This window comes from Phyllobates terribilis, unplaced genomic scaffold (assembly GCF_046119375.1).
Source record: "Phyllobates terribilis strain yellow unplaced genomic scaffold, ASM4611937v1 Scaffold_5__5_contigs__length_657084704, whole genome shotgun sequence".
Classification (NCBI taxonomy): domain Eukaryota; kingdom Metazoa; phylum Chordata; class Amphibia; order Anura; family Dendrobatidae; genus Phyllobates; species Phyllobates terribilis.
In genome coordinates this window covers 65,062,149-65,082,929 of record NW_027362765.1, presented here as the reverse complement: position 1 = coordinate 65,082,929, position 20,781 = coordinate 65,062,149, and the positions used below count along the sequence as shown (strand labels likewise).

At 44.5% G+C, this 20,781-nt stretch overlaps 1 protein-coding gene across 1 annotated transcript in view; it reads left to right on the top strand.

The window, feature by feature from the left end:
- Nucleotides 1-20,781, top strand: part of LOC141271455 (uncharacterized) — a 176,393-nt gene that overhangs the window by 112,512 nt on the left and 43,100 nt on the right. The window contains exon 6 of the mRNA XM_073681526.1: nucleotides 9,163-9,253. Coding sequence (XP_073537627.1) covers nucleotides 9,163-9,253 — 91 coding nt within the window. The remainder of the gene's footprint in view (nucleotides 1-9,162; nucleotides 9,254-20,781) is intronic.

Sequence of the window (20,781 nt, the reverse complement as noted above, 5' to 3'; positions counted from 1 at the left end):
TAGAGGCAAAAAAATACATAGTTTGAGTACTTCATGCATGAACCGGCACATGGACATGAAGCATAAGTTGCAGTGGGAAGCTCAGTGTGCTACAATGCGGCCTAGCCGGCCGGGCCAACCACAGTCTACCATATCTTGTGCATCCGCGGCCTCTTCATCCTCTGTGACTGGGGGGACAGCAGTCACACCTGTTTTGGGGCGCAGACCTGCCACCTCTTTACCCGCAACAGCCAGCGTGATTGGCAGGTCATCATTTTCTTTGGAGGTGGTATCACCAGCTGGTGTTGAGCGCTGTCCGACATCGATAGCACCACCTTTGGATCAAGGCAACCTAACATGTCCGCCTGCATCTTCCTCACAGACCGGCAGTTTGCCGGGGACACCCTTATCAACCCCGTCTAAGCACAATAGCCAGCCCTCGGTCCCTCAGATGTGGACAAGTAAAAGACCATTTCCTTCTAGCCATGAGAAAGCTAAGAGGTTGAATTTCACCATCTGCAAGCTCTTGGCTACAGAAATGCTGCCTTTCCGCCTGGTGGACACAGAGGATTTTCGAGACCTTATGTCCGTCGCAGTGCCCCAGTACCAGATGCCCAGTAGGCACTACTTCTCAAAGAAAGGTGTGCCTGCGCTCCACCAGCATGTCGCACACAACATCACCGCTTCTTTGAGAAACTCTGTGTGTGACAGGGTGCATTTCACCACAGACACTTGGACGAGTAGGCATGGACAGGGGCGTTACATGTCGCTGCCTGGGCACTGGGTAACTATGGTGACAGCAGGACAAGGGGCTGCTGTCCAAGTCTTGCCGTCCCCACGAGTTGTGCGTCAATCCTCTTTATGTCAAAGTTCCTCCACTGCTTCTGCCTCCTCAACCTCCTCTCGGTCTTCCACCTGCACCCAAAGCCTGTCTGGTCATGCCACAAGCTTTCTAACTGCGCAGAAGGGATCCTGCACACCTCCTTACTATGCTGGCAGTAGGGCTCAACGTCATCAGGCGGTTTTTACATTGAAATGTCTGGGAAATGTGAGTCACACAGCTGAGGAGTTGTGGTCAGCTCTGGAGAACCAATTTCATGAATGGTTGTCTCCACTGGACCTGAAACCAGGGAAGGCCGTGTGCGACAATGCTGCAAACCTGGGTGCGGCCCTTCGCCGGGGCAATGTCACACACGTGCCTTGTATGGCTCACGTGTTGAACCTGGTTGTCCAGCAATTTTTAGCCCACTATCCCAGACTAGATGGCCTTCTGCAGAGGGCACGGTCGCTGTGTGCTCACTTCCGCCGTTCGCATCCCGCAGCTCAGCGACTTACATCTCTACAGAAGTCGTTGGGCCTGCCACTTCACCGGCTAAAATGCGATGTGCCTACCCGGTGGAATTCAACTCTGCACATGTTGCAGCGACTGTGGCAGCACCGACAAGCCCTGGTGCAATACGTTCTGACGTATAGCCTGGGCCAACGAGATCCAGGGGTGGGGCAAATCACGCTGGAGGAGTGGTCTCAGATCAGGGACCTATGCACCCTTCTGCACAGTTTTGAAATGGCGACGAAGATGTTTAGTGCTGACGATGCCATTATCAGCATGACTATTCCGGTGATTTACATGCTGGAGCACATGTTAAACAGAATTCGGAGTCAGGTGGTGGCACAAGAGGAGGTGGAGGAAGTAGAGGAGGAGGAGTTGTATGCGGAAGGGCTAACATCTGCAAGGTCCAGACGGTCGGCAGCACCAAGGCGGCAGGCATGTGAGGGTGGGGGAGATGGTTTTACCAGGGCGCATGGTAGCAGCCAAACTAGTGAGGAAGGTGCAGGAGCCCAGGAAGTAGTGGAGGACGAACTGATGGAAGACTCATCAGATGAGGGAGACCTTGATCACATTTCTGTTGTGCGAGGTTGGGGGGAGAGGACAGAGGAAGGAAGCATGATTGTTACCTCGCCACCAACACAACAGGGACTTGGTGCTCCTGGATGCGCAACACACATGAGTGCCTTCTTGCTGCACTACCTGCAACATGACCCTCGAATTGTGAGAATTAGAAATAATCCTGACTACTGGGTTGCCACACTGTTAGATCCCCGGTACAAAAGTAAATTTGCAGAAATTATTCCTGCCATAGAAAGGGATGCACGCATGCAGGAGTATCAGCAGAGACTGTTGCAGAATCTTACATGTGCCTTTCCACAAAATACCAGTGGTGCACGTAGTGAATCTCACAGTTCCAACTTGCCAACCGTGGGACCGTCAAGTGTTCAGCACTCAAACCGTAACAGAACCACAGTATCTGCTGGTAACATCAATTTTGCGGAATCATTTCACCACTTTTTTAGCCCATCCTTTGCAAGGCCACAGGAGACAAGAAGTCTGACACATAGTCAACGCCTAGAGACGATGGTACAGGAGTATCTCCAAGTAAACATTGAAGCCATGACTGTGTCACTGGACCCTTGCTCTTTTTGGGCTTCCAATCTGGATAAATGGCCGGAGCTAGCCATTTACGCCTTGGAGATCTTGTCATGCCCCGCAGCCAGCGTTCTGTCTGAACGTGTGTTCAGCGCTGCTGGTGGTGTGCTGACAGATAAGCGCACGCGGCTCTCCACTGATAATGTAGACAGACTCACGTTCATAAAGATGAACAAATCATGGATCCGAAAAGACTTTTCTACCCCTGTGTCATCCTGGGGAGAGTAAAAGCTTGATGATTGGTTAAAATCACCCTACCAACCGTTTTAAGCTTTCAAATTACTAATCATGTTTATCTGTATCTTGGCTGGAAAATAATTTGGGCTTTGTAGCAGTGTGCAGCACTGATTCTATTAGGCCATCTATAATAAGCTCCACCAGATTTAAAATTACTAATCATGTTTATCTGTATCTTGACTGGAAAATAATTTGGGCTTTGTAGCAGTGTGCAGCACTGATTCTATTAGGCCATCTATAATAAGCTCCACCAGATTTAAAATTACTAATCATGTTTATCTGTATCTTGACTGGAAAATAATTTGGGCTTTGTAGCAGTGTGCAGCACTGATCCTATTAGGCCATCTATACTAAAGCTTCACCAGATTTAAAATTAATAATAATTTTTAGCTGCATCTAGCCCGGAAAATAATTTTGGGGCTCCGAGATGCGCAAGACACATAAGTGCCTTCTTGCTGCACTACCTGCAGCATGACCCTCATATTGTCAGAATTCGAAGTAATCATGACTACTGGGTTGCCACACTCTTAGATCCCCCAAACTTTTCGATCAACCTTTTAATTTTAATAAAGACCCAAAAAATGGTCATTTTTGAAATTATAAGCATTAGCAGGTTGTTAGAAACTGAAATCAAACAGTTTTCAACTCAAAACTTTATTCTAGGTGATGTTACATTTTCACATAGGACCCCTTGTTCGAAAGGAGCTTCTGAACTCTCTCGTCCATTGAATTTGTCAGGTTTTGGATGGTTTCTGCTTCAATTGTTTTGCATGAGGACAGAATACCCTCCCAGAGCTGTTGCTTGGATGTGAACTGCCTCCCGCCATCATAGACACTCCTTTTAATGATGCTCCAAAGGTTCTGAATGGGGTAGAGGTCAGGGGAGCATGGGGGTCACACCATAAGTTTGTCCCCTTTTATGCCCATATCAGCCAGAGATGCAGATGTTTTATGTGCAGCATGAGATGGTGCATTATCATGCAAAAAAATGATCTTGCTGTGAAATACACGGTTCTTCTTCTTGAACCATGGCAGGAAGTGCTGTTTGAGAAAATCCACATACATTATGGAGTTCATCTTTAGCGCCTTCAGGGATCCTAAAGGGGCCGACAATCTCTCTCCCCATGATTCCAGCCCAAAACATTACTCCACCTCCTCCTTGTTGGCGCTGTAGCCGTGTTTGCGTGGGGTGTCCATCAACCAGCCATCCTCCACTCCATCCATCTGGACCATCGAGCGCTGCACGGCACTCATCCGTGAACAAAACAGTTTTGAAATCAGTCTTCATGTAATGTTTGGCCCACTGGAGCCGTTTCTGCTTGTGTGAAGTGTATAGAGGAGGTCGACAGGATGGCGTATGCACAGCTGCAAACCTCTGAAGGACCCTGCATCTTGTTGTTCGGGGGACGTTGGAGGCACCAGCAGCTTCAAAAACTTGTCTGCTGCTATGACAAGGCTTTTTTGCCGCTGCTCTTTCAACCTGACGTAATTGCCTGTAGGAAAGAGTCCTCAATTTGCCCTTATCAGCACGCACACGTGTGTACTGTGAATCAGCTACATACTTCTTGATTGCCAAGACACTTCATCCTGATCATCGCACAATGTTGATTGTAGTCATGCCTTGACCTAAACACTCCACAATTTGTTGCTTCTCAGCAGCCGACACATCCTTTTTCTTTCCCATTTTGGCAGAAAATGTAGGCTGCTTAATAATGTGAGACAGCCTTCTTAAGTAGTCTTGCCTTTCATTGGACACACTTGCCAAACTAATTAGCACAGGTGTCTGCAATTGCTTACAGTGATATAAAGAGCCCTGACACACATCACCATCAATGAGTTTAACTGACAAACAAACAAATTCTTCCCTTATCACTCCTAAACACTTTTTGCATAATAATTTGGAACACAGTGTACATGTGCTTTTCCACAAAACACCAGTGGTTCACGTAGTGAATCTTACAGTTCTAACTTGCCAACCGTGGTCTGTATGGAGTTGTTCAATAAAGGGCCCAAAATTAAGATAACATAGATGGGAGAGGTCTCTATGAATAGGAATTCCTAAGTATTTGATACCCTGTGAGGGCCAGGCAAAGGGAAAGTTGGACTGGATGGAATCCTATATGGATTTGGGGAGGGAGACATCGAGGGCCTCAGACTTGGCTACATTGATTGTAAAATTTGACAATGTAACAAAGTGATCTATTTCAGCTATAACAGCATGGATGGATATATGTGATTGAGTGATATATACTAGGACATCATCAGCAAATAGAGAACACTTGTACTCGGTGCCTCCCACCTCAATCCACCTAATATTGGAGTTATGGCGAATTGATGAGAGCAGGTGCTCCGTCACTAGGATGTATAAGAGAGGGGACAGAGAACATCCCTGCCTTGTCCCATTGGTGATTGTGAAAGGTGATGAAAATGTTCTGACGCGCCCCCTGGGCCTTGGGACACCCGGAGCCGGACCCTTTTTGGTGGATGCTGGTGGTTGTAGTCTCCGTGGCGGCGACCCGGTTCCGTGGCTCAGGGCGGTCAAACCAGTGGCGGAACTATTTATGTGGTTTTGATGTTTAAATGTCCGACTACGCCACCCGTGGATTGCGGTCAGAGTGAACCGCCGCTCCAGGGCAGACCGCTGAGGCTGGTGTTGTGGGTGCAGCAGAGCGTAGCATAACTCCCCACGGGAGGAGTATAGCCTCAGGGCAGTGTATGCGGAGGATGGGGGTGATGGTGCAGGGCAGCAGCAGTAACGACACGGAGTCAGTGATGCAGTCCAGGGCCTTTACTCACAGTTCTTATTATCCAGACCACGTCTGCAGGTAACGGCTGCCCACGTCGTACTGTGCTCACCAGGTGAGGGGCTCAGACAACTCCCAGATAACTTTGGAGCGCTTCACAGGACCCCCTTTGTGTGTCCTTTGTCTGGCCTTTCTTACCAACCCTTCTGTCCGGCTGCCTCGGGCCTCCTCTTGGTAAACTTGGCGCCAGTTTCCCTGACCCTATGTGGTGCCTTCCTAGCGGGTGTAGCGAGGGGCTGCGCCACATAAAATGTCACAGCCTCCTGTTTCTAGCTGAGGGTCGTTTCCTGCCTCCACTAGTTTCGGGGACCGGTCTCCCCCTTTGGCCTGACCCCTCCACGCAGGTGGATTCGGGCGTGCGGTGGCGACTCGCCCGTCCGCACCCCTGGGATCCCTTCGTTCCTCGTTCCTGGAGCCTTCTCCGCTCCTCTTCCTTCCTTCTCCCTCTTCCAGGCCTGGGCCTCTGTTACTAGGCCCGCCTCCGGAGCAGAGCTCATGCAGAGCCCCTGCTCCCTGCCACTTCTGCTCAGACTTCTCTGCACTGAACTAAGATGGTGCCCACCTTTTATACTCCCTTTTCAATGCACGCAGGAACTGCTTCCTCCCTGCTCCTGCACTACAGGGTTCCCCTTCCTCAGTGTTCCCTCCCCCCACTCCAGCCAGGGACAGGGACTGTCGTGCCCATCTCAGGGGCATATTGGTCGCCCTGCCCCACGGCAATGTGGTGTAATGCATGCAGGTGTCGGGTCCTGATCCACACTACATCCTTACCTGAGAGTGAGATATCACACCTCTGGGTGAGGTGCAATACCTCTGTAGCAACCGAGCCCTCAGGGTGCTACAGTTCCATTTATCTGCAGCCTAGGTGACGTATTGCGATACAGGGCCGTGATTTTGGCTATAAAAGGGTCCCCTAGACCCCTACCCCAAGCTTTTTAAGAGAATCATATATGGCGTGCCAGGAGACTCTATGGAATGCTTTCTCAGCATCCAACGAGAGTATCTAATTACAAATTTTTAACTGCATCTAGCCCAGGAAATACTTTGTGCCTAGTAGCTGTGTCTGCTAGTCAGCGGATTATCCCGGCTGTTAAGCAAGCTACACCACCTGTAGTTTGGACACTTAATTATTTCAAAGGAAATGCTTCAGGACCACGGGATACTCAGTGAAGAGCATCAGGAGGCACCCCAAGGCATAGGGGCTGGGACTGGCAGTAGGATGCCTTGCGGTGGACAGCCGAGCTCGATCCTTATAAAAGCTTTTTAACTGCAGCAGCTTTAGTGGACGCTACTGGAGCTGGAATTACGCGGCTGCTGGCATGAGACTTGCCCTCCAATAGATCCTTGTAAATGGATTTAAAGTGTATTCATTCAAATTAGAGAGACAATTTAAATTAAAAAGCTTAGAGCTGCCTCCACCACAGGGGGGCTCGCTCGACCCACCAGCGGACAGGCACCAGTATTGGGAGAGGGGGGCTGGCCGTCAGGGTTCACCGCGGCTCTGGCACAAACCCGGCGACGCGGAGGTGGCACGGGCAGGAGCGGACTGAACGTGTCGGCTTCTCACTTTTTGGATTTTAGAAGGGCATGACATGCCTATATCTGTGTCTCCCCCTCCTTTTACTCCTCCACCTCTTTTCTTTTCGCATGACTATATGTACTTGTCACTTTTCCATGTGTTAGTTGTGTCTTCTGAGCAGTTTGTCAGCTTTTGGACACCTTTGAAGGTGTTTTCTATGTGTTTCTATGTGTTTTTGTTTGCCTGCCATTGGTTTTAACGGTGTTCGAAGGTGTTCGGCGAACACACGGGTGTTCGACGAACCGAACTCGAACACTACGGGGGTGGCTCAACACTAGTGGAGATGACAGGATAAAGCTGATCATAGACATTAGATGTTGTCTGGATCTTCTCACAATGTGGCCATTCAGTGTATGTTTTATACTTGGTGGAGATGACAGGATAAAGAGACATTAGATGTTGTCTGGATCTTCTCACAATGTGGCCATTCAGTGTATGTTTTATACTTGGTGGAGATGACAGGATAAAGCTGATCATAGACATTAGATGTTGTCTGGATCTTCTCACAATGTGACCATTTAGTGTATGTTTTATACTTGGTGGAGATGACAGGATAAAGCTGATCATAGACATTAGATGTTGTCTGGATCTTCTCACAATGTGACCATTTAGTGTATGTTTTATACTTGGTGGAGATGACAGGATAAAGCTGATCATAGACATTAGATGTTGTCTGGATCTTCTCACAATGTGACCATTTAGTGTATGTTTTATACTTGGTGGAGTTGACAGGATAAAGCTGATCATAGACATTAGATGTTGTCTGGATCTTCTCACAATGTGGCCATTCAGTGTATGTTTTATACTTGGTGGAGATGACAGGATAAAGCTGATCATAGACATTAGATGTTGTCTGGATCTTCTCCCAATGTGGCCATTCAGTGTATGTTTTATACTTGGTGGAGTTGACAGGATAAAGCTGATCATACACATTAGATGTTGTCTGGATCTTCTCACAATGTGGCCATTCAGTGTATGTTTTATACTTGGTGGAGTTGACAGGATAAAGCTGATCATAGACATTAGATGTTGTCTGGATCTTCTCACAATGTGACCATTTAGTGTATGTTTTATACTTGGTGGAGATGACAGGATAAAGCTGATCATAGACATTAGATGTTGTCTGGATCTTCTCACAATGTGGCCATTCAGTGTATGTTTTATACTTGGTGGAGATGACAGGATAAAGCTGATCATAGACATTAGATGTTGTCTGGATCTTCTCACAATGTGGCCATTCAGTGTATGTTTTATAGTTGGTGGAGATGACAGGATAAAGCTGATCATAGACATTAGATGTTGTCTGGATCTTCTCACAATGTGGCCATTCAGTGTATGCTTTATACTTGGTGGAGATGACAGGATAAAGCTTATCATAGACATTAGATGTTGTCTGGATCTTCTCACAATGTGACCATTTAGTGTATGTTTTATACTTGGTGGAGATGACAGGATAAAGCTGATCATAGACATTAGATGTTGTCTGGATCTTCTCACAATGTGACCATTCAGTGTATGTTTTATACTTGGTGGAGATGACAGGATAAAGCTGATCATAGACATTAGATGTTGTCTGGATATTCTCACAATGTGGCCATTCAGTGTATGTCTTATACTTGGTGGAGATGACAGGATAAAGCTGATCATAGACATTAGATGTTGTCTGGATCTTCTCACAATGTGGCCATTCAGTGTATGTTTTATACTTGGTGGAGATGACAGGATAAAGCTGATCATAGACATTAGATGTTGTCTGGATCTTCTCACAATGTGGCCATTCAGTGTATGTTTTATACTTGGTGGAGATGACAGGATAAAGCTGATCATACACATTAGATGTTGTCTGGATCTTCTCACAATGTGGCCATTCAGTGTATGTTTTATACTTGGTGGAGTTGACAGGATAAAGCTGATCATAGACATTAGATGTTGTCTGGATCTTCTCACAATTGTCTGGTTATAGAGATTGCTGATTTGAAAAAGGAACCAATAGGTTAGATTTTGTTTTATCGTTGTTTTTCAAAATCATTTCACCAAACGTCTTCATCTGTCTGTGACTTTTATAATATTTCTTTCAGGGTGAAGATCTGCCCCATATTAATACTACAGAGACATATGTGAGGGGTGATGAGCGGTGTAAAGAGGAGATTCCTACAGATAACCGCACAGGTGAGTAGTGACCACTAAATGCCGAGAAGTCACAGGTTCTTCTCAGTCACTGACCTGTATAATAACTATAACTAGATGTTCAGTTTGTATGGGGGACTCAGTGGGATAAGATATGCTGAATACAATAGGGCGCTCTTAACACTTAGTGATTTTGGCACATCCTCTCAGTGGCGCTCTCCTCTGTGTACCTTTCCAGAAATGGTACTCAAATTAGGGACGGACTGGAGCAACATTTCTGATGGGCTTAAAGGGGTATTCCCATCTCCAAGATCCTATCCCAATATGTAGCAGGTGTAATAATAATAATATTAGCATATACCTCCAATTAGAAATGTAGTATAGTTTTTCAGATTCGCTATGTCTCTTTCCTCATGTGCAGGACCTTACATATCCATGGTTACGACTACTGATATAGTGACAGTTAGCTAGCTGCTAGTGGCCGTAACCATGGATACCTTAGGTCCTGCAATGCCTGCACATGAGGAAAGAGACATAGCGAATCATAAAAACTATGCTACATTTCTAATTGGAGGTATTTGGTAATAATATTATTATTTCCCCTACTACATATTGGGATAGGATCTTGGAGATGGGAATACCCCTTTAAGTTATGGCACTGCAGTGGCATAGGCACTTTTATAAATCGTCCCCTTAGTGCTTTAAAAAAAATATAATGCTTTTTTTTTTTTTTTTTTTTTACACTGTTTTGTATGAATGTTTCTCCGCTGCGTCCAGAGCACATTTCTGAGCTGCTGCAGAGGAGATGACTCTTTACTCACAGTCCTGTCCATCACAGGTCACTGTGCACAATGGATGTCTCTAAATACACTTTTGAAGCATGTTAGTGTTGGTGACCTCTGATATATAAGGCAGAAACATTACCAGCCAGAGGCTTCACTGTTATGTACAGGAGAATTTTCTCAGCCTAAAAACCTCAATAGCATTCTTCATTACATGTTATAATATACTGGTCTATACAGATATCTCTATATGCCAGTACATTAGAAGATACATTAAAGATGGAAAACAATTACAATAAACCTGACTTACTTTGTGTAATTGTAACAACCTCTACAATAATGCTGTGACTAAAAATGGCTGATTTAAAAATAGACACATATCGGAGCCCAGACGGACCCCAACGCTCATTTTGTATGATCTTCTGAGATCTTTGTTACATATGAGAAGCTTTGAAAAATCTCTAGATTTTATTTTCCATGTGAGAGAAAAAAACCTGAATCACTCACAGATTGCGAACACTGATACACAGACTAAAAATGGATCCAGCCCAAAGTTATTCAAAAATGACCTAATAAAACCTGATGTGTGATTGAGGCTTAAAGCTACATTCACATTCTGAAGTGCTGAGCACTCTGTCTGGGGTTTGCTTTACTCACTTTAATGGTATACAAATGTGCTTCTAACGTGTCCATTCATTGCAATGAGGCAAACGTAGACAGACTCAATAACTCAGGGGAAGGTCATTCTGCTTTCATATTTGTGCATTGCAGCTATTGCATTACATGGTGTAGCACAAATCAGTAGAGAATATCAGGCTGGGAATGCTGTACCTATTTTGAGGTGGTTCTGGATAGAGAGGGGATTTCAAAGTTCACAGCTTGGCAATAGAGATAGAAATAGAAAGCCCTAAAACATTAGAAAAATATTTCACACCACTGTGTGTTGTAAAAGAAGATGAGTGTAGTATCCTGTGAATGGAACAGAGATTCAGTTGACAGGTGGGAAGAATGGTGTCAGGAGCCAGTGAGATTGATATGGGATTTAGTGTTGTTGGGCTGGCATCTTTTTTGTTTCATTTGAATCACATTTTTTTTTTTCTAAATTCTTCATGCACTAGAAAGCAGCAAGCCAACACATTATTTGTCAAAGAAAAGAAAATCTGAACTTTGTGTCAGTCAGAGAAAATGTGCATGTCACAAGTGACTGACTGTACTGACATTTTTTCATTTCTTCTAAATTCATTTTTCTAAAGGGGAGTTGTAATTGCATTAAAAAAAAAAAAAGTAAATAAAATTAACCAAAATCCAGACCTAGAACTGTGACTATCTTCCGCACTAAGTGGTGTGTGTGTCAGAAATTTTTTTAATTGACACCTGTTTTACTAGTCATATTTTACATAAATATCTGCTATACCAATAGTACTGTAGTTGCTCAATTTTCAGACATGTACTTGTTATGTCTTTTTTGGGAAAGAAAGAGAATTTTGTTAAAAAAAAATAGCAAATTAATTAAAAATCCAGACATTTAACTCTGCATGTCTTTTTTTTTTTACAACTGTATACTAGTTTATTTTGATACCCCTACATGCGACACCAATACAGAATCATTTTGCAGTTGCTGGCTTTTTGCTGGCTTTTTGGACATTTACCTACCTACCTACCTACCCAGCATGTCTTCTTATGTCATTTTGAAAAGGTGGAATAACTCTCACGGTGTGACTACGCGATAGGTATTGTACTCCTATACTGACCCTCAGACAAGAGGTCCCTAGCTATCCCTGTCCCCGGGATTGCCCCTGAAGGTGGGGATGCTTGGGCCTTGTTCCTTACTAAGCTCCTAAGTAGCACTAGTCTGTGAAGTGTAAAGCCCAAGTGGCAACCAAGTAATATAAAGACACCTAGTGAAAAAGGAATGGGTTAACTAAACACCGCTCGCAACAACTTAGGAAATAATCACTAGTAACCAGAACGTGTCCACCTCTCCAGACCGGGATAGAGAAACTATTGCTGGCATTGTCTGCATAGCAAAGTCAGCTTAAATAGAGAAGGAGCAGAGATGACTGGTTCTCTAGCAGCATGTGACCAAAGGTAATCAATAACCTCAGCTCAGCAAGGACTTAACTCTTGATAACTTGCCTCGGAGCTGCTGCTCTAAGAGTCGATGCTCAAGTCACTCTGCGCAGACCATAGCTATCTATGGAGTCACAAGGAGGAGTAGTATGCATCTGTGGAATCCACAGACCCTGACTCCGCCATGACAGTTGGTGATGTTTGCAAAAACCTCCTTATGAGAATAACTTGGGTTAAAAAGATTAACTTTTGTTAAATATATTTTAGTAAAAATGTATGGTAAAAGAAATGGTGGCAGTTACAATGAACAGGGTAGTGGAATAAAACAAACCGCAGCTAAAAATGTGGGAGCTGCAGAAGCACCACCATCACTGGTACCTGCCATGTGGGCAGTAGTACTTCCAAAAGCAGGTCACAATTGGCCTACTTTGCCTCCGGTAAGCATGTAAGTGGGGTGAAAGCAGAGGGCATTATTGAATTTCATGGCACAATACTCGTTTCAGTCACAGGAGGATGATGCTACAACTGACAGTGACATCATTAATTTGAGTCCGTGTTCTGCATAGTCCTTGGCCACCATAACTGTTAATCTTTTACATTGCAAACATTTAAATTAGTCAATGACCTTTCTGTTTGTTCTGAATCCTAATCCCCTAAACTGTAGCACTCCGAGTCTAAGGAAGATATATCACAACTTCCAGTTGACTTATTGGATGAAATGAACAATCAGCATTTATGCTTGGATGAGATGGGGCCAAAAGAGATGAAGGTCCCGATTCAAGCCCTTAGCTGTGTTTATGACTCTCAGCCATGTTAATAAGGGCACCGGTAACATCACCTGAGGTGCAGTGGTACTCTGCTTCCGAGCAAAGTAGGAGGTAGTAATCGGGCGGTAGTGCAAGGAGCTCAGAAAATGTCTTTCACTGAGGCAACTGTCAGCTGAGTAAGAGGTGATGATGATTGTGTAAAGGACAAAACCTGAGCATCAGATCGGGTGATGAGCAGGCAATGTCATCGGGGAGGAGAGTGGTGGCATGGGGAATAGAGAGAGTAGCTGAGGTTCGGCCAAAAGATCTTTCTTGGGGCTTCTATTGCAGTCAGATTTGTAACAAGTGATGCCACAGCTGATCTTGCTGGAGAAGGCTCAATAGCACCTGAAAGAGCTAAAGTCGTGGTTGTACTGGTGGTGAATTGTTTTGCAATGTGAAACCTTTGCAGGAGGAGTGAATACTGTGGATATACAGGCAAGAAAAGACTAGGAACTACAGGTCTTCATGAACACATAAAGCAACACCACCTACTCATATGGGAAAAGCAATCTGCCCAACTATATGATTAAGGCTCAATCTATCCTCCTACTCGTTTTCCTTGCACTTGTATTGGTAGCCAGGCTGCATCCCCAAGTAATAACTGGTCGGTGTCATCATTTCCATCATCCACAACTACTTTTTTTCATACTCCTATTCCTCTATTTCTATCTCACTGTCAGGCATGCGTCCCTGAGTGTGTGACAATGAAACAGTTGTTCACTCCCAGTCATCCACTTGTGCCAAACTCAACTCCAACCTGGTCAAGTTGCTGTTGGTGCCGTCACTAATTTACGACTTGGTGAACCCCACAGAATTTTGAGAAATGATGGTGTGTTCTCAGCCTTGCCGGAAGATGCCATTATTTCTTACAGATAGCGGTGCCTGGTCTGTGCTCACATGTGTAGGATGACGTGGACACTCTTTCTCTTGGCATTACGCTTGAATGTGCTCTGCAACATAGAGCAACAACTATGGTCATGTACAGTACATCTTTCATAGCTCGCTGTGTAAAGATTTTGAACAGCAGCGATGCAGCCTTGCAACCAGAACCTGGGATAAAAACAAACTGAGCAAATACTGTGCAGTAAGAAAATAAATAGTAATAGTACATGTAAAATACATAGGGTACTTAGTTGACACTATTTTGATCAAAAGAGCGTAAAACTCATCCCACCATGACAAGGTTTACCCAATCAGGAGAATCTCTAATTCTTGTAGTTGAACTCTCTATGTGCTAACAGGCCTCACAATAGACTGGGGCAAAGCAGGGCCCAGACCTGACTGTTTATACACCTGCCCGTGTAAAACTACTGTATATATGACCAAATGTACAGACCAAAAATGAGGTGCCATACCCATATATGTACAAAGTGCAAAAGACTAAAGCAGAACCAAAGAGATGAGCCAGATCCCATGTTGGTATAAGTGCAATGTATACGTGCACATTCCACAATGCACACCTGGAGAGCCAAGTTATGAGTAAGTAGGACATTATTATTAGTATAAGGTGATCTCTCCAGAAAATGAAGTAACAGCCACCCACCACTCTGGTAGTTAGAAAATAAACAGCCGTGGGCATAGGGGAGGACTGAAATCATAATATGTCACTGACCTGCTAGATAGTACAAATAGACGTCTCTCTTTTTATCTAATTTCAGTGTGAAAACCTGATGTAGTTTTAGGTCAAATTTATGCAGAAATATCAACAATGTTAAAAGATTCACAAACTTTCAAGCATCACTCTATCCAGGTGGATAAAGTTTTTTTTATGCCATGTCTCACATGTATAGAAAGCTAAAATTGTGATAGGAAATATGGCACTAATATCTTCCGCCTGGGACCCCCATGTGGGCAGTTTTTCTTAACATCAGGGATCTCAAAGTTTTTGGTACCTCATTTACCAACCTCCATCTGAGGTCACCGGGGGAGGTATGTGGAAGTGGCTGGTACCTAGTAAAAACAAGTTCTGATCCTAGAAACATTGTTCAGTTTTGGGAGATACATCGTGCTGTAAGGTCTGTGCCATTTTCTAAATGGAGTGCTCACCCTCGCATGATCTGCACCATTCCTATGACAACAGGTCTAGTAACTTTCTTTTGGTTATCCCTTTTATTTTTATGTGACAATATATACTGTATTGTCTTCCTTCCCCTTTGTAAAATCTTTTGTATATTTTTATAAACGCTGCCTAGTTGTTGGATTAAATATAGAACATTTAATAGCTTTGTTCCTCTTTCTCTGTAAACCGCATCCTTGAAGCCTCGTGAGGCTCAATGTTAGAACTAATGGGTGTCCAATCGGCCAGTAATGGCGATGACAGTACCGATGTGTGTGTGTATATATGTGTGATAATAAATATATATCCTGTGTTAGAGCGGCTTGCTCAGCTGGATGCGGAGGTAGACAACACTGTCTCTTTAAATTTTGGGTTGATTTATTAAACATCATAGATCAACCTGGAGTTCATAAAGTAAATATGGCCCATTTGGCATAATGGCAAAACAAAATACAAAGATGCAGCACAGTCCGTATATCAGCCGGGGTCCGGCCACTCAGGGTTAGGCACACATGGTTCAGCACAACACATGCAAGCTCCTCTCTGGAGCAGGTTTCTCCAGACACTGAACCCACTTGAGTGTAAAGGCTGGCTTTTTAAACCCCAGACCACTCACTGGAGTGGAGATATGGTGGATGGCCTCCCGCCCTGCACTTAGCCATCCACCTATAAAACATGCCCTTGTAAACCTGGCTCATTAATCCCTCTCTGCACTTAATATGCAGGAGCAATTTCCATGTTTCACATCACTGAAGCTAATAGCCTCAGTGAAACACATCTCCCCTCCAACACACTGCCAGTGACTTTGTCACAATATATAAAAGTTTACATACCCTGGCAGAATTTTTCCTTTCTTGGCCTTGTTTCAGAGAATATGAATGATAACAAAAAAACTTTTTCTCCACTCATGGTTATTGGTTGGGTGAAGCCATTTATTGTCAAACTACTGTGTTTTCTCTAATTTACATCTTAATGACAACCAAAAGCTGTCGGTATTTTGAGTGACAGCTCGGCCGTCCAATCTGGGACTGGGAGGTGCTGAGCTCCTTCAGGTGTTCCATTTTCCAGGTGATTGCCTAGCTACTTAACTGAGCTGCCTGTCCCAGATGGCTGACAGTTGTAGCTTTCAGCTCTGTGTGGCTTGTCCTCTGTGCCTTGTGCTCTGACTTCTGACATTCTAACCTTTTTTTTTTTGCCGGACCCTGGATTTGCCTATTGACTACCCGTTTGTATTACCGCTTTTGCCTTGACATACTCTGACCTTGGAATTCTGACTCTGAACTGTGACCTGACTACGCCTTTTGTTTTACCCATTTGTATATGACTAGTCCTCTTGTTATCTGACCCCAGACCTCTTGACTACCCAAGTCTCACGGCTTGTCCGTGGGTAGTGGCTAGCGTCACAGCACCCTTGCAGTTCCAGAAAATGAATTATTTTCCCAGAAAATTATTGCAAGTACACGTTTTGTTGTGCACATATTTGGAACAACAAAAAAAAGGAAGAGGAAAAAAAGACAAATTAGACATAATTTCACACAAAATCCCAAGAATAGGCCGGATAAAATTGTTGTCATTCTGAGCTTAATATTTGGTTGCACACCCTTTGGAATAAATAACTACAATCAATCGCTTCCTAGAACCATCAATAAGCTTCTTACAACTCTCAACTGGAATTTTGGACCACTCTTCTTTTGCAAACTCCTCCAGGTCTCTCATATTTGAAGGGTGCCTTCTCCCAACAGCAATTTTAAGATCTCCCCACAGGTGTTCAATGGGATTTAGATCCGGACTCATTGCTGGCCACCTCAGAACTCTCCAGCACTTTGTTTCCATCCATTTCTGGGTGCTTCTTGAAGTAATGCTTGGGGTCATTGTCCTGCTGGAAGACCCATGACCTAGGACACAAACTCAGCTTTCTGACACTGCGTACTAACTTGTGCCCCAATATCCTTTGGTAATCTTTAGATTTCATGATGCCTTTTACACAGTCAAGGCACCCAGTGCCAGAGGCAGCAAGGCAGCCCAAAACATCTATGAACCTCGACCATATTTGACTGTACGTGCTGTATTTTTTTTTTTTGTAGGCCTCATTACATTTTTGGTAAACAGTAGAATGATGTGTGTTACCAAAAAGCATTTCTTTGTCTCATCTGTTCACAAGATGCTTTCCCAGATGAATTTTGGCTTATTCACACAAATTTTGGCAAGCTGAAGTCTAGTTTTTTTTATGTCTGTGTCAAAAGTGGGTACCTCCTGGGTGTCCTGCCACAGCATTTCATTTCATTCAAATGTTGATGCATAGTTCGTGCTGACACTCATGCACCCTGAGCCTGCAGGACAGCTTGAATTTCTTTGGAACTTGATTGGGTCTGCTTATCCACCATCCGGACTATCTTGCGTTGCAACCTTTCATAAATTTTTCTCTGTCGTCAGCGTCCAGGGAGATTAATTGCAGTGCCATGGGTTGTAAACTTCTTGATTATGTCCCCCCCCCCCCCCATGGACAACGGAACATCAAGATCTCTGGAGATGCAATTGTAACCTTGATATTGTTGATATGTGTCAACAATTTTGGTTCACAAGTACTTAGACAGATGTCTTCTCCTCTTTCTCTTCTCCATCCTTAGTGTGATACACACAGATACACAATGCAAAGGTTCTCCCTTTTTATCTGGTTTCAGGTGTGATTTTCATATTTCCCACATCTGATACTTGCCACAGATGAGTTTGAATGAACATCACATGCTTAAAACAAAGTTGTTTACCCACAATTTTGGAATTTTATCAAAAATTTTGACTGGCCCATTTTTGGGGTTTTGTGTGAAATTATGTCCAATTTTCCTTTTTTTTTTCAGTTTTTTTTTTTTTAACGTTGTTCCAATACACACACAGGAAATAAATATCTGTATAACAAAACATGTATAATTGCAATAATTTTCTGTGGAAAATACTTTGTTTTCTGGAACAATTTCAAAGGTGAAAACACTTTCAGCCTTGACTGTATCACAGGGATAATGCGACAGAGGGTGGTCTCCTCTATTTCAAGGGTCAGAAGGGTGCAGCATTTGGCTACACACATACTGTACCTGCACTCGTGGGATCTACTTAGCTTTTCAGTTAGCTGTGCAGATTTCCCTTGTTCATTTGTTTCAAGGGTTAAGCAGTGCTGTTTGTCTCCTAAAGCTTGCCTCCCTGGGTTGTCTCAGCTGTTCTGATTTCTCTACTCCCTTCTGGTATAAGTACTAACCTCTTAGCTTAGGTAGTTGCCAGTGATGGATTGCTATATCTTTGTTGCGGTTTGGAGGTGTTAGCTGTGGAAAGAGAAGTTGTCTCCAGAGATTGCTGTTTGGAAATTTGTTTGGTGTCTTCCTTTTCTTTATATCCCTTTCGGTTTGCCTCACCCTTTCCTTTCCTTTTATACATTTCTGTAGTCCGGATGCACGTTGAATGATTGCTTTTTCTTTTACCCTTGTCTATTTCCCTTTTGTGTCTTTATCATAGAGCAGGACTAGTGTTCCTTCTACCCTGCGCACTAACCAGAGCCATGCTTAAAGAAATACAGGGATAGGAACGCGATCACCGTACGGGGTGAAAGAGCCCATCTAGAGGAGGGTGAGGGTTGCGCAGGGCAAGTTTCAGTGGTTGCTTCTCTTGTCTTTCCCTAATGGCAGTGCTTCCCTTCCCATTTATCTTGCCGTGCGCAGTCTGGGTGGTGCGTGACATCCACGGATTGCCCCAGCCTGGTCTCTGCTGGCAGTCAAGTCCAACTTTGTCATCGGAGCAAGCACTAAGCCCCGCCTCTCCTGAGTAAGTCTGGTCCGTCACGCAGAGGGTCTACACCCACCTGCGTGAAAGACTGTACGTATGTGTATATATAAAATATACTCACTTTGGTACAGTCTCCACCAAACTCAGCAATAATATGTGTATATATACACTGCTCAAAAAAATAAAGGGAACACTCAAATAACACATCCTAGATCTGAATGAATGAAATATTCTCATTGAATACTTTGTTCTGTACAAAGTTGAATGTGCGGACAACAAAATCACGCAAAAATCATCAATGGAAGTCAAATTTATTAACCAATGGATGCCTGGATTTGGAGTCACCCCCAATTTTAAAGTGGAAAAACACACTACAGGCTGATCCAACTTTGATGTAATGTCCTTAAAACAAGTCAAAATGAGGCTCTGTATTGTGTGTGTGGCCTCCACGTGCCTGTATGACCTCCCTACAACGCCTCTTGATGAGGTTGCGGATGGTCTCCTGTGGGATCTCCTCCCAGACCTGGACTAAAGCATCCGCCGAATCCTGGACAGTCTGTGGTGGATGGAGCGAGACATGATGTCCCAGATGTGCTCAATCGGATTCAAGTGTGGGGAACGGGCGGGCCAGTCTATAGCTTCAATGCCTTCATCTTGCAGGAACTGCTGACACACTCCAGCCACATGAGGTCTGGCATTGTCCTGCATTAGGAGGAACCCAGGGCCAACCGCACCAGCATATGTTCTCACAAGGGGTCTGAGGATCTTATCTCGGTACCTAATGGCAGTCAGGCTACTTCTGGCGAGCACATGGAGGGCTGTGCGGCCCTCCAAAGAAATGCCACAGAACACCAGGATTGGCAAAGTCGCCACTGGCGCCCTGTGCTCTTCACAGTTGAAAGCAGGTTCACACTGAGCACATGTGACAGACGTGACAGAGTCTGGAGACGCCGTGGAGAGCGATCTACTGCCCGCAACATCCTTCAGCATGACCGGTTTGGCAGTGGGTCAGTAATGGTGTGGGGTGGCATTTCTTTGGAGGGCCGCACAGTCCTCCATGTGCTCGCCAGAGGTAGCCTGACTGCCGTTAGGTACCGAGATGAGATCCTCAGACCCCTTGTGAGACCATATGCTGGTGCGGTTGGCCCTGGGTTTCTCCTAATGCAGGACAATGCCAGACCTCATGTGGCTGGAGTGTGTCAGCAGTTCCTGCAAGATGAAGGCATTGAAGCTATGGACTGGCCCGCCCGTTCCCCAGACCTGAATCCGATTGAGCACATCTGGGACATCATGTCTCGCTCCATCCACCAACGTCACGTTGCACCACAGACTGTCCAGGAGTTGGCGGATGCTTTAGTCCAGGTCTGGCAGGAGATCCCACAGGAGACCATCCGCAACCTCATCTGGAGCATGCCCAGGCATTGTAGGGAGGTCATACAGGCACGTGGAGGCCACACACAATACTGAGCCTCATTTTGACTTGTTTTAAGGACATTACATTGAAGTTGGATCAGCCTGTAGTGTGTTTTTCCACTTTAATTTTGGGGGTGACTCCAAATCAGGGCCTCCATTGGTTAATAAATGTGATTTCCATTGATGATTTTTGTGTGATTTTGTTGTCAGCACATTCAACTTTGTACAGAACAAAGTATTCAATGAGAATATTTCATTCATTCAGATCTAGGATGTGTTATTTGAGTGTTCCCTTTATTTTTTTGAGCAGTGTATAATATGTGTGCGTGTATATTGTATAAGTATATACCCCCCCCCCATATTTTGGATTTTCCCTGGACAGTTGCTGGGCAAGGGTGGATTCGGATGTGTATACACAGTACGTTCACTGTGAAAGAGCAAAATAACCTTCCTAGTAGTAATAGTAGCTGTGGCCGCATCCATCATTTGTCAGTCAATTGTGTGATTGTCCTGACAATTGGCTGGATCAGTAGTGTCAGTTCCTGACAAATTGGTTGCAGCGATGGGATTTCTTCGTGATATCACTTACAAATTGGTGAGATGTGGGATGCTTGTCCTGATATTGTGGCTTATGTGTATATGACCAATCTGCTCCAATGTGCTTTGCTCTGT